This window comes from Lepidochelys kempii, chromosome 2, assembly GCF_965140265.1.
Source record: "Lepidochelys kempii isolate rLepKem1 chromosome 2, rLepKem1.hap2, whole genome shotgun sequence".
NCBI lineage: Eukaryota > Metazoa > Chordata > Testudines > Cheloniidae > Lepidochelys > Lepidochelys kempii.
The window spans coordinates 176226116-176240442 of record NC_133257.1 but is presented as its reverse complement, the minus strand read 5'-3'; the positions used below and the strand labels follow the sequence as shown (position 1 = coordinate 176240442).

General features: G+C 38.8%; 1 protein-coding gene and 1 long non-coding RNA gene across 3 annotated transcripts in view; one reads left to right on the top strand and one right to left on the bottom strand.

Annotated features, from left to right (window-relative positions):
- STK17A (serine/threonine kinase 17a) overlaps nt 1-6057 on the top strand; it is a 63775-nt gene extending 57718 nt beyond the window's left edge. For both annotated transcript variants that reach the window (XM_073332814.1, XM_073332813.1), the window contains 2 exons: nt 17-196; nt 1123-6057. In XM_073332814.1, coding sequence (XP_073188915.1) covers nt 17-196; nt 1123-1456 — 514 coding nt within the window. In that variant the 3' untranslated portion in view covers nt 1457-6057. The remainder of the gene's footprint in view (nt 1-16; nt 197-1122) is intronic.
- Nucleotides 1-12139, bottom strand: part of LOC140907276 (uncharacterized) — a 55497-nt gene extending 43358 nt beyond the window's left edge. The window contains exon 1 of the long non-coding RNA XR_012157435.1: nt 9687-12139. This is a non-coding gene — a long non-coding RNA (uncharacterized lncRNA). The remainder of the gene's footprint in view (nt 1-9686) is intronic.
- Nucleotides 12140-14327: the final 2188 nt, after the last annotated feature.

Genomic DNA, 14327 nt, shown 5'->3' with positions numbered 1-14327 from the left:
CTTTTTTTTAATTTAGGAGCATTGGAGTACTAGCATATGTCATGCTAACAGGGATATCGCCTTTCTTAGGAGATGATAAACAAGAAACATTCTTAAATATAGCACAAATGAACATAAATTACTCAGAGGAAGATTTTGACCTTATATCAGAGTCTGCTGTGGATTTCATCAAAACCCTTTTGGTTAAGAAACCTGAGTAAGTTCAGTAAAAAGTAGTCTGTTCCAGAGACTAAATGAGTTCAAAATACTGCTACCAGCTAAAGCATTATCTGAGTCATTCATAGACTAGAGATGGTGTAAATGTCCTGCAGTAGAACATTAATTTGCACTTCATTATGTATAACCACGTTTTGTCTACAAAAAGGCACATTTCCCATTTCTCATAAATGAATGCTGTAATGAGTCTTGTATTGCTAAGCCTTCATTATTTATTACAAAATACACTATACTTGGCAAAAACTAAATAAAGTAAAATGTGTAGTGTAGTATCTTTGCTCTTTTGCAAAGTTAGTGAGTTTGCAGTTAACTTCCGAGCCTGTGTGGTTTAGTGACGTGTTTTGCTGTCTTTTGTTGGACTGACTGTTAGTCAAATATATTGTTACTTGTGAACTGAGCAGATTTGACCTGGTTGCCATTGGAAGGCAAATATGAAGCCCCACAATGCTGCTTCTGTTCTGAAAAGTATCTGTCACACTTTATGTATTCTTCCCGTTGGCTCAGCAACTGTCTGCATAGTTCCCTCGGACAAACAACAGCAAGGATGCAAGTATTTCACAGCTTGGTATAAATCGTTATGTGTATAATTAGACTGCTTCTCTCTGTTTTATATTTCATTGGATTTGATAGCAAGGTATATAAAACAAATAGACTAGAGGATGTAAAACCCTCAGCTATTTTACTGGGCGGCTCTTGCTCCTGATTTTTTTCTTTACAATTGGTGGATATTAGCACAGTTTTGTAAGTCCGTTCCATAACTGATCTGTCAGTCCTATTTAATGCAAAGTCATATCCCTAGAAAAAGCTGTTTAATCTTTCTAGTTCTTATCCGAGGTCTCGCGTTTAGTGTTCCTCTTTTGACACGCCTTCTGACATTCTTTTGAATGAGCCTTCTTTTCTCCATAGGGAACGAGCAACAGCTGAAGAATGTCTGCAACACCCATGGCTAGCACCAAGTGATGTTCCAGCCCCTGTGTGCAGCATGAAGAGTACAGCCGATGAGGTAAATACTGTCATCCAAAAAGATGGAGATTCTGCCTCTGAAAATTCTACAGATGCTGAGAAAACTGAAGGAGAGGAATCAATAGTGACAGAGGAACTAATTGTAGTGGCTTCGTATACACTGGGACAGTGTAGGCAGTCAGAAAAAGAAAAAATAACTGAGCAGAAAGCCATTTCAAAACGGTTTAAATTTGAAGAACCATTGCTGCAAGAAATACCAGGAGAATTCATTTACTGAACTGTATGGGACTTTGTAGCTGTAACTTAAAGGGAATCGTTCCTCCAAAAAAAAAGTTCATGTCCAAGTGAATCTCGCATTGATGTGCAACCAACTTTCTAGGTAAAAAGGAAAACATTGATGAAAGGCAGCTAAGAAAACTGTGCCAAGCTTTTAACTTCATAGGATGCTTAAACAAGACTTCCAAGATGGCTGACAGGAGTGCAACAGCAATTATGGCTTACTTTCTGAGTTCATATTGTTCTTGATATTTGATTTATTCAGACTTTGTCTTCAGATAGTAGGGAATACTTACTAGCTGTTCATGTTCTGGAGAAGCTGATGGTATGAGGAGTTTCATCAATGACAGAAGAAATGCTAAAAGACTCATTTTTTTATTAATTTGCCATTAGATATAAATGCACAGGGCCAGATTTGCCTGTGACATTCCTTTTTTTACATTGATATAACCCAGTGATTTCAGTGGCTAACTTCTGATTATTAAGAATGGTGTGAGAAGAGTGAGGCCAACTGAATCTACACAATTTTTTTTTTTTTAAATTATGAATTTTGGAGTTGGGGTTCTTCTGGAAGAGTCATTGTGACTACTTCTCATTCCTCTAATTACCATCTGTGGAGGAGAGAAAGTCCGTAAACTCAGTTGTGTGACCCCATAAGCTGAGGAAGGAACACTCCATTACCTGAATAGAATAAATTGAGGTCTGAGAAGCATCTATCCTTCAGATACAGGGTAAGGTAGTAAATCTATGACTGGACAAAGAGTAGGATTGGGCAGCTGTATCGATGTGACATAGTTGTTAGTGAGGATGGTCCCTCTTTAGGATAATTTAGGGACCAACTTGGCAGCAAACTTCTGGCAGGCTCTGTGACATACAGATGCCAGGACCTCAGATTGAGCCCTTAATTTTCTGAGATGTTTCAATATCAGTGTAGTTCCAAAGTTCCATTTTTTGTGTAATTGAAGTTTACTGCTATTATCTCATGTACTGTTAACTGTTCAACTATTTATTTTGTTTCCCCATGTTGTTCACAATTCCTTGATAATAAATCCTTTATAAAGTTTGCTTGCTGTGACACCACAAATAGGAACTCTCCTAAATTAGATTCTTCATTTCCACAATACTCCAATTTTTTTTCTACTCTCATACAACACAAACCAGAATGTGCTTACCATTTAATTCTTTGGTACTACCAACCCGAGGTTCCCAGTACTAAGTGCTAATGTCGAAAATTCTGTCTTCACACAAGAGATAAATGGTAGTTTACTAATAAGCACAAATAGGTTTCATTACAAATGTTTGTATGAGGTAGCTGTTAATATGGTTGTAATAAAGCAGGGAAGAGATGTTACATACATAAAGAAGAAAACGGCATGAAAAGCAGTGTGACCTAGAGTGAGAAGCTGTGTGTATCTTTCCTTCAGGGCTCCGAGCCAGCAGTTTGTCTGATTGCTTTCAGCAGAAGCCACATCAGGAAAATTGCATCTATAAACTACTATATTCCATCATACTTAGCTTGCTTTGTCCCTGTTGAATTATAATCTGAATATTCATGTAGATTGGGCAGCATCTCAGTCTGTGAAGACCTTTCATATAATGTACAGTAATTGTGTACTCAAAACTGATCTGAACTGAATAACTCATACATATTATAACAGTCAGGTGATTGATTTATTTGAAGCATTTAGAGTTGTACATTTGTTACATTAAGATTACTCCTCCTGCAAACAATACCCATCAAGCTTTTATATCATTAGAGTTAAGTTTTCAAGCAAGATTTTGGATAGCTATGGAAAAACTAATAAAAACAAAGTTCTAACAAAGGAAGGTTACTTGTGTCCTAGCCTACATTCTAGATTTGTCTTTCTTTTAGCTATGGAAATGACCAACAGTGGTTAGATTATGGCATGTTATTTGGTGAACTCAGTGCTTGATCCCTACCAAACATTGTTGCATGGATTCAGGAGTTGAAGTCCTCTCACAGTATTTTCTGTCCTTATACTTGGATCACGTGACCAAAGCAGCTGCGTTGGTCAGGATGTGTCAACTTTCAAAACTCACATCAAGCACAACTAAAATGACAATTTCTCACCCACACCCATAGTGTCCAGGGAAATTTTAATTATTTTTTTACACTTCCTTGACTAACACAAACTGAACAGTAAGAATTAGATGTCTGAACATGTGCTTATACTCTAAATCTACACTGTCTAAAATAGAAGTTACTGAAGAGGGAACATCTGATTTTGCCATGTTCGGATATCTGAATACCAACTAACAGTTTGTAATTTCAGTTCATGGTATTTCATTACATAATCATTTGATGCAGGACCCTTAAATCTATTTTAATTCCTGTGTGTAACTATACAATGGGCTGGTTAATAGCGAAGTTTCAGTAATACAGGTCAAGTGGAGAGATTGAGCTGCATATCTTTTGTCCTAGGCCTTTTAGTTTCTATTGTATGATAGTGAACTTGAAAACATATTTAAACTAAATGAGTTATGTTTGTTACAAGGCCAGCTTCCTTTTAATTGGCTGCTCTGAGATTTCCAATGTGCTGCATTTTTTGTTAACTTTTTGTGCCTTAAGGTGGATTTGTACAATACTTTTTAAAATCATTCTGAATTTGTATAAATGTATGTAAAAGTTTTGGTTTGTAAGTTATAAATAAAGCATGTTAAGTTGGTCTATATAATGGAAAAAATAAAGTTTCTATTAATGTATTATTGAAGTGCTGTGAGCCAGTTCCACACACAGCAGAAGCTTTCACAGTTATTTCTATTCCATTATAAATATGTACAGCTGTAACTGCAGTATTACTATTGCTAAGGCATAGAAAGGATCTATTCAGATTATTTGGTATTAATGGTGTGTATTTCAGAGACTCACTATGATAAGGTACAAATCTAAAAAAAACTAAGCACTGTTTCAGGTCTGTAAAATGGAATGGGGAAACCAGTTCCAGTCCAAAGAATCAACTTATTTTTACAGATCAGTGATGTGTTCTCATGCTAAGTATTTCAGCAGCTTCCTAGGGGCACAGGTACCATGGTGATATCTGAATAAATTTTGTAGCATACCAACCATTGGGCTGCCTGGAGGGATCTGTCAGAAGAACGTGGTGGAAAACAAATAGCTTAGTTGACTTTTAGAAATTTAGATAATGCTTAGCAATTGTAGGTCTCTGGTATTAGAGGGTTGCATTGATATTCTGGTCTGGTCTGCCATATAGTAAGTACTGTGTATGCTATATAATAAACAGTAAGAGGTAATAGTGGCATAAAGGAACTGGAGCATGGCTGGAATAAACCAGGGAGAGCACATAGTAGTGTTAGTTGGGTTCGAGACCAGACTTCAGAGATACAGAGCTATGTCTCTACTTGTCTTCTGTAATTACAGCATTTGGACAGAATTATATCCATTAACTACAGGAAAGACCTAATTAGATAATCATCTTCTGCTGGCCAGTGAAGAGTGTTATACTAAAATCTGATAAGTCCAGGCATCTTAAACTACTAGCTCTTGGCATACTGTCACCTTCCAACCAAGGGTCCCAACGCTCTATTAACATTAGTGAATTTTAGCTTCTTCATAACCCATGAGTTAAGTGAGCCTTGCACCCATTATACAGATAGGGAAAAAGAGACTGAAGTGAATTGCCCATTCTCTCATAAAGACACTGACAGAATTGGAAGTAGAACCTAGACTGTGTAACTCATAGGTGCAGGAACCAGGGGTGCTGCTGGACACCCTGGCTTGAAGTGATTTCCATGATATACAGGGTTTACAGTTTGGTTCAATGGCTCTCAGCACCCTGGCCTCACTCCCAGTCCTGTGTCTTAGTGTCAAGATTTTTTCCAGTGACTTAGCCAAAGAGGCACCTATTAGGAGTATGTACTGCTCCTTTAAGAGCAAAGCACACACTAGGAAGAACCAGTTGGACACAGTCAAGTTAGCTTTGCCGGATATCTAGCTAGGAGCACATGACTCTTCTTTGTCTTCTGTAACTCTTGTTTTAGTTTGAATAAAGCCTTACTTTTAAGAGTCCAGACTCTGCCTCCTACTTATGAATCCACAAAACAATTCATGGTACCAGAGTGAGGAGACAGAAAGGACTGTGGTGAAGGAATAAAGGGATCATTTTGGAGATGGAGTAACTAAAAGCTCCCCAGGAAGTGACGCCGTCAATGGAGCAGATTCTGGAAGACAGTCAAACAGAGTTTTGATACCTATGAATGCAAGCAGCTGGCTTTGGTAAGAAAGAAGATCAGCAGAATATAGCAGTCTTCTCACACCACTGCAGAACTTGAGGCAATGGATGTCTTTAGCAGCATGCAACTAAGTCAGGCAGAGAAAGCAAGTTACAACACAATTGTGCAGAAATATGAAGAGTACTGCATACCTTGAAAATGAAACATTGTAAATGTGTAAGTTTTACCTTAGAAGACAAAAGAAAGGAGAGTCCTTTGAAGAATCCCTAACAGTGCTGAAGCTAATGAGCCAAACCTGCAACTATGGACAGCTGACATTCAATTATAAGGGATCAAATTGTAATAGGAATCTCAGATCCAAAGCTGCAAAAAAAAAACTATATTGGAAAATGTGACTTTGGATAAAGCATTAATAGTGTACCAGGGTGGCAGAAATTGCTCTGAACAATACGAATAATGGAAGAAAAACAGGACACTGCCACTCTGGATAGAGTGATGAGAGGGAAAACAAGCTGACAAGCAGTAAGTTACTAGACAAAAAACAAGCAGGGAAAAAGCAAAGCAATATAGTTTGCAAGGGGTAGCTTCAAGGATTGCACAAGATGTGAACACAAGCACAGACCTAAACAATGCCCAGATTTTGGTGAACAGTGCTATATTTGTGGGAAAGACAATCATTTTACCAAAGTCTGCAACTAGAATCAACAAGTGCAGAAGAGGAAGCAAAGCATTGATGATGAGCAGTAATGCTGACAGCAGAACAGACAAGCAGTTCTATCTAGGAGCTGTATCTGAAGGGAAAGGAACAGGTGAATGCACAACTTCTTTAGAGACTAATGGGATTCTTAACCTATAAACTGGACACTGGTGCTCAGGTAACTGTTTCAGATTTTTAGTATTAAAAGGTTGAATGAAGAAAATAGGGAACATAGTGAGCAAACAGGTTAAACTGAAAGCTTATAATGGGGAACTTGTTCCTACTAGAGGTATGTGTATACTAGAAGGGAAGGTAAAAAAAATCAAATAGAATTGCTAAACTTTGATATAGTTATAATGGAATAAAGCACCTATAGTGGGTTTAAAAATATGCCAAGCCCTTCAGCTAATACAAAGGACCTACGGGGTAGAGGAGATAAGGGACTGTCCAGAGCATTTGATATAACTGAAGCAGCAACCTGGGGAGACAGAACTAGTGCATGTCAACTTGATAAAAAATTGTCCTATCTCAGAAAAGATGTGGAATGAATTCACTGAGGCTACAGCTAATGATGAGACTTTACAGAGGGTTATTAGGGCTGTTATTGCAGGGGTGACCAGGATATTACATACCAAGTCCACATTTCCAGTTCAAAGCAGAACTGTCTGCTGATGGCATATTATTTAGAGAGAATAGTAGTGCTTAAGTTGTTACAAGCTGGCATGCTCACATGTGGGTATGGAGAAATGTAAACAAAGAGCCAGAGAGATACTGTACTGACTATAAATGAAAAGTCAGAGAGAACTGTAAGGGTGTGAAACGTCAAAAATATCAACAAACAGAGCAGTCTGCTTATTCACCTAGTGCAAAGACTGAAGTGGTGCCTTGTAGAGTTAATAAATGGTGCAGAGCACCTGAAAGATTCATTGAGCACAGCTAACAAAGTTGAGTGTGTTATGGTATTTGTAAAGAAACAGTTGGTATATATGTTACATTGTTTGGAATTGCTTTTGCTGGAAAGGGGAGGTGTTAGGAGTGTGTGCTGGGCCTTTATCAGCAGAGCACATGCTAGGAAGAACCAGCGGGAAGCATTCAGCTTCACCAGATATACAGCTAGGAATACATGGCTCTCCTTTTGTCTTATGTAACACTGTTTTAGTTCTAATAAAGCCTTACTTCCTAGAGTCCAGACTGTGCTGCCTCCTTATGAATCCACAAGACACCACAGCGCCCAGGGCTGTTTGTGGAAGACTATTCTGCAGTTTAAAAGGACACTGTCAAATTAAATTGCTCTTCTGTCAATTTTCTTATTTCCTAGTATTTCAAATAATGCAAGGAAAAGTACAGGAAAATGCTGCTTGTTTGAGAGGGCTGTCAGTGTAGCTTGTTTCCTGTGTTGTGTGGGGTTCTCACAGAGCAGCACCAAGAGCAAAGCATTTTTTTAAAATGATATATTGAAAACACACAGGGGCAGGGGAACCCAAAACTACTTAAAAAAAACCACACTAAAGTTGTTCATTCTTGTGCTTTCTTTTAGAAGCAGGATTACAAAAGCTACCTCATTTACTACCATGATTTTGATTCCGTGCTGACAATCTCTCTCACACCCTCAAAGCTGTGTATGGTGGTGATGTCTATACATAGCTACCTCACAATCTTAGAGTTGCCTCTCCATGCACAGTGATGGTACAGCCTCAGTTTCACCATGAGACCTAGTGGCTGATAATCACATCTGAATGAAAGATTGGGGCTTGAAGGGGAAGGCAATATGGTACAAGAACAGGTTTCTGTTTAAACGCCCTCTCTCCAAGCATCCCTTGCACAACGTCAGTCACCTCACAAACAGTACAGCAGAATCACACTAAGATTTTGCTTGTCTGAAATAGGCATCTGTAATAGTTTGTATCATTCCTTTGTATGTACTACTCGGTGTGCATCATTTCTCTTTTCCATTTGCAACAGTATTCTTCAGATGGTGTGTTCAGCACTATGAGAAAATTGTCGCTTATGGATGTTAGAGAACTTTGCAATACAGTACTTACAAATGTTACTGACCTAGGGATTAACAATATGTAATTAAAAAAATTCTCACTCTGTTAGTGTCTGCTAAGCCTAGAAACATTTAGCTACCCTATTTAGGACCATTATTTCAGAACTGTATTGAATTACAAAAATCCCTGAAGTTGTAGGGTGAAATAACTGGAAAAAGTCAAGTTCAAAATATTAAGGGTTGGTGAATTGTGTATAAAATGCATTTAAGACACATCAATCTATAACATCTAAGATATATTGGATCAGACCTAAACTCCACCTAGTTCAATATCCTATCTCCAATAGTGGCTCATAGCAGATGCTTCAGAAAAAGCTATAGCTAAATGAATGATAATTTGCTCCCTCCATTAGCTCTAATCCTGATTGCTAATAATTAGATTGGTTTAAACCCTGAGGTTTAATTGACTTTCCAGACTTTGTTAGCAATAATAATCATGCTCACACCCTATATACATATCCATCCCTTTTTGAACCTTATTAAGTTCTTGGTCTCAATGAATTTGTGTGGCTATGAGTTCCACAGTCCAACTATGCATTGGGGGTAGAAGGGAAGTACTTCCTTTTCTGTTTCGAAGTTGACACTTTTTCACTGCATTTACTATTCCTGTGTGGTAAGACTGCTGCAGCCACACACCAAAGTAACATTTTGATAATGTTCTATTTCTATAAGATGCTACATGCTACTCAAGAGGAAAAGAAAACTATAAGGAGGTTAAATAATAAATGACTAGAAGAAACACTGAGGATTTTATGATAGGTAAAAAACAAGATGAAGCTCCATAATCATTTACTTACTACAGTCTACCATAGTAAAATGGGGGGGAGGGATAACTTTTATTCCTTTTAAAGGAATGCTTCCCTATGGGTTTGGGAAACCATGCTGGTAACGAGTCAATTGTCTGCTTGTTTGAGATGTTGTGATTATAGCAGATTTGGTCATCCTGCCTTTTGGTCTTTGCACCTTTGACCCTCCCATGCCCCAGTGATTTGCTCCAGGAATGCTGTCTCAGCACTCTAGCTACAGCCTTTCACAAGAGACACCTGCATCCCTCTTCTGATTTAGATTACAGCTCCCCTCCAATTCACTATATTTAACCTAGCAGGTCTGACTAATATCCTGCCTCCTGATCTTTGCTCTCTCTCCAAAGGCTAGGACCAGGGAATACCAGCAGTTATAAGTGACCAAACAGCTTTTTCAAAGCAGAGTACATTTATTTAAGGACAAAAGCACATACAGAAAACACAAAAGAATAAAACCTTTTCAACATACCAGAAGTTGTTTTTCTTCTCGGGGGAGGTTGGCTGGTTCAAGTCCTTCCAATGCTTCAGCAGGGTATGGCCTTCCTTGGACAAAAGGTCATGTCTGTTGTTGAATCAAAACGATTGCCCCTCTGTCAGGTTAAACTTAGCCTTCTATACCAAAAGCCCTTTTGTCTTCTTGGGCCTATGGTTCCTGCCTGAATCAGGAGCTGTTTACAATGCCAGGGACGCCAGTAATTATCCACTATTTTTTATTCCTAGAGGAGCTGTGGTAACTCTCCCCCATGGAGTAGAATTATAAAACAATGCCTAGCCCCCAACTATCCATAATGTTAATACAATAGTTCCCAAAGATATTGCATGTTGACTGCAAAATCTTTCATGGTACGACCAGAAGTTTTTCTTGTGTGGATTATTTTGTTGCAGTTTTCCTGACTAGTAGTTCCTTGGTGGGGGGAGGAGAGCACCTGTCTGCTTTGTGAGCAAGTGCTGGCACAACGTAAGAAACCCTACTGAACCGTTGGGACATCTACTTAGTGGTTTGCTTCTGTCTAGCAAATCTCCAGCTGAAACTGAATTGGCATACTTGGTGGACCAAATGCCATGGCCTTTTTATAACAACTGCTTTGATATTTAAACAAAGCTGATTCGTTTCACTCAGAATATATTAAATAGGGAAAAAAGCAGTTTGCTGACAGAGATTTATAAGGAAGAAGCTGAATTAAGATTTTGAAAACCAGCCTGATTCTCTCCTGTCTGACACCCTGTGCAAAGTGGTGTAAACATGTTACCAGAGCCACTTTGAAAAGGACTACAGAAGAGGTACAAAGCAGTGCAGCACTGGACTCCAACTGGTGATGGCAGTTTAAGGAGGCTATGAAGAACAGAAGAGCCATAACTAGCTTATGAGTGATATTAACATTGTGCCTTAGACCTAACCTGTGACTGGTACCTCATTATACAAACAGTAAGAGGCAGTCCTTGCCTTGAAGAGCATACAAGATAAAGAGCCAAGAGACAAAGGGTGGAAAACAGCATGATTAGCCCCATTTAACACATGGGGAACTAAGTCAGATATTAAGTGACTTGCCCCATATCACACAGGAAGTCTGTTGAAAAGTTTGGAATTGAACACAGATCTCCTGCATTTCACTCTCATGTCTTAGCTACAAGAATGCCATTCCTCTTTGAGAGATGTGGGCCTGAAAAGGCACCCATGTTATATTAGTTAGCATTTATATGGTGTTATATGTGATCAAAGTACTGTATAGACCTCATGACAACACTGTAACCCACTAACCTGCCTCTGTTCTATGACTGCAGACATTAATTGCCCCCTTCATCTTAAATGGTCTCTTGCAATGAGCTATTCCTTAGGCTTAACAATCTGTTCCACCTTCTATTTAGCTATGACAAGCTGATTATCTTTCCCAGACTTGAAGAGCTCTGTTAGCTCAAAAGCTTGTCTCTCTCACCAACAGAAGTTGGTCCAATAAAAGAAAGTACTTCACCTATCTGATTTCTCAAATCCTGGGCCAACATGGCTACAACAACACTGCAAATATTAACTAGACAATCATCCATGTCCTAGTCAAGCAAACAAATATGGATATAAATATTTTATCATCCTAGCAAATTATAGTTACAAAGAGACCATAAATATTAATACAATTGCTTCTAAATAAAAATCATCTTGTCTTGATCATCAGGCTGTTTGTCTTGCTACCTCCCTCCTGCAAGGCTTATAGATTCTCTACGATGGAAGTTAGTAAGATCCTGCACTGGCATGAGGAAAAAACCCCTAGAGAATAAACTCATTTTAGTAGAACTGATGGGAAAGGGAGTCTAGCATTTTGCAAGACAGTGTAAGATGAGGAGTTGGTTACTTTTGAACTGTACGGGTGGCAAAGAGTGGATTTTATTTTACCAGACTAGTGATTCTGTTGCTTCTAAATGCACCGTTAAAAGACTGGGTTAGAAATAAAAACTAGTCGGTGGCCAAGGCCTGGATTAGGTTTGTTTAGCAATTGCCAACGCAATATAGTTACGATGCATGAATTATTTAACAAAATGAAGTAGCAAACCTAGGATTTCTGCTTCAGATTCTCTTACTTCACTCTAAGGAAAGCCCAAAGGAGGGGGTGTCATGCAGGAGCCTTTACTGAGGTTATCTTGTCTTTTAGCAGCTGCTAGTTGTTTCAAGACTTTTCCCCAGTTCTTTTGGCTTCCTCCTAATGCACCAGTGTCCCTCTCTAAATTAGCAGCTGTGGGATGGGCTGTGCCTAATGGAAGCCATATGTAGGAATCAACTGATTGGATAGCTCAGTGGTTTGAGCAGGCCAATCCTTGAGGGGGCCATTTAGGGATCTGGGGCAAAAATTGGGGATTGGTCCTGCTTTGAGCAGGGGGTTGGACTAGATGACCTCCTGAGGTCCCTTCCAACCCTGATATTCTATGATTCTATGATAAGAAGTCAGGTTCCCCACACCCCCCCTTTTTTTTTTCCCTCCTCTCCAGTACATGCAGGGGAGAGGAAGCTACTGCTATGACCCTATTCTGCCTCTTTCAAGATCAGCAGGTATGCAAGTTTATGTATATTGATAGGTTTGTAATGGGGGAAAAAACAAAAGTAGGGCTTTTAAACATAACTGAGACACAGCCTAGTTTGCTCCCAATTGTTACACTGCAGTTACTTGCCAGTACTTACAGTGTCCCTAAGGCAATCTCCATTCCCAGGCTTTTAAAAATATGATTTAGAGGAAATAGGGGGTGTGAAGGAATAATACATAAGGCATTGGCTGTTGACAGCCCTTAAATGAACGTATATTAATTTATCAGACAAGATAGAGGGGACCATTCAAATTAAAGCGAAGCATTACCAGAATCTTACAGGGAAATAAAGGGAACTTTGTTTGTTTTAGGGAAGCAGGGTTCCTAGAAACAAAGGTGGTAAAAATTCCTAGTTTGTCCTCAAAATCTGTGTGAGAGCCCTTCCTCCAGGATCCTGGATAACAAGGTGGAACCCAGGCACCAGGGTGTTAACCTGTTCTAATCCAAGAACAAATAATGGCTCTCTATTAGCTACAGCTGGAACATAGTGTACATCTTGTCACCTTCTTTAAAAAGAAAATTTAAAGGCGATGGGATGATCACAGTGAAGATCTAAAGTACTTAAGCCTGGGATTTTCAAAGGGGCCTACGGAAGTTCATTGACCAGCTCTCAGTGATTTAACTTCCTAAGGCTCCTCTTGAAAATTCCAGCATGAATGAGCAGAGAATGGTGATAGAAAAGAGTGGAACTGTTCTGTGTATAAGTACAGGGCATAACATGAAGTTATACATGGAAATAGAGAGGAACAGTGTAGAATGGGGTTCAGACTGGAGCTTGGTTTCCTAACCCATTTAATTCTAAAAAGACTTCAGTACCCCTTGTATCTGTGGCTATGAAAGGGTCAACTGACAGAAAGAGAGGCTGGCTCAACTGTTTCAAAATCGCAGTATGACCTTTGGATGGCAATATTTAAATTCTCACATAGTTCTTCAGAGTTTAGACTAGGAGGGATTGTTTTGACTCATTCACTATCACCACTAGTCCTACTGCGTGTCTCAGAAGTGCCTGTCTTTTCTTTCCTTCTATTCCTGCACCCTGAGGTGCAGAGGATATCCATCAGTTTCTGCCATGTATTTTAGTCTTGCGCTGGTCTGTTCAGGCTTCTGAGTGTCCTGCTGATGAATTTAGCTTCTTTCACTACTGTTCTATGTAATGTTTCTCTAGGTTACCTCTCTTGCCAGTTGGTATCCATGTTATCACTTAATGTGGAAGTCAAACTGATGGCATCCTTAAAGCACGTCCTAAATATGTCCATCCTTTTGCCACGTTTGATGCTTTAAGTTGGTGTGTTCTGCTTAGAATTTCTGACACTGTAGTAAACTTTAATAGATTCTGAACATCTTCTGTGGGCATTTACTTTGGAATAAGTTTAACTTCTTATCAATTGCTGTTGCAGATTTCCATGTCTCTGCTCCATAGAGTAGGACAGATATGATACCAGTATTAAAACAAACTGTATTTTTGTATCGGTGCTGATCATGCTACTTTTCCAAATCTTTTCAAGTTTATGAAAGTTGTTTGCTGCATTTGATATTTGTTGCTTGGCATCTAGCATGGTGTCACTATCACTGCACGTCTCGCTCCCCAGAGAAGTAAAATGACTGACTTCTGGTGTTTCTCGGTCTACTTTGGTGGTGGTTTTTGAAACACTGATAGCCATATATTTTGCCTGTAGTCTGCCTTATTTACTAAATAAGCTATAGGAGTACACATATTTTTTTAAAAATTGCAAGTCATATTTCATTTTTAGTAAATCATATAATAGTGATTTCTCTCTCCAACCTAAGTCTCGTTGTCTTTCCTTGTAAAGATAGTTCAGTGAAGGTTTGGCCACTGACTCCCTTCACCTAAAAAGGGAAAACCGCCTATTATTTGGTTTATCTGAAAATCTGACTAGTTGCCTAGATTTAGAAAGCAAATCAGCTGTCCACATTTGAGGTTCATAATCATAAAGAAATGCAATTTACCAGCAAGAGTCCTTTTTAAAAAAATAAACCATAGCAGTACATACAAAATATAACAATACTCTGGAACAGTAAC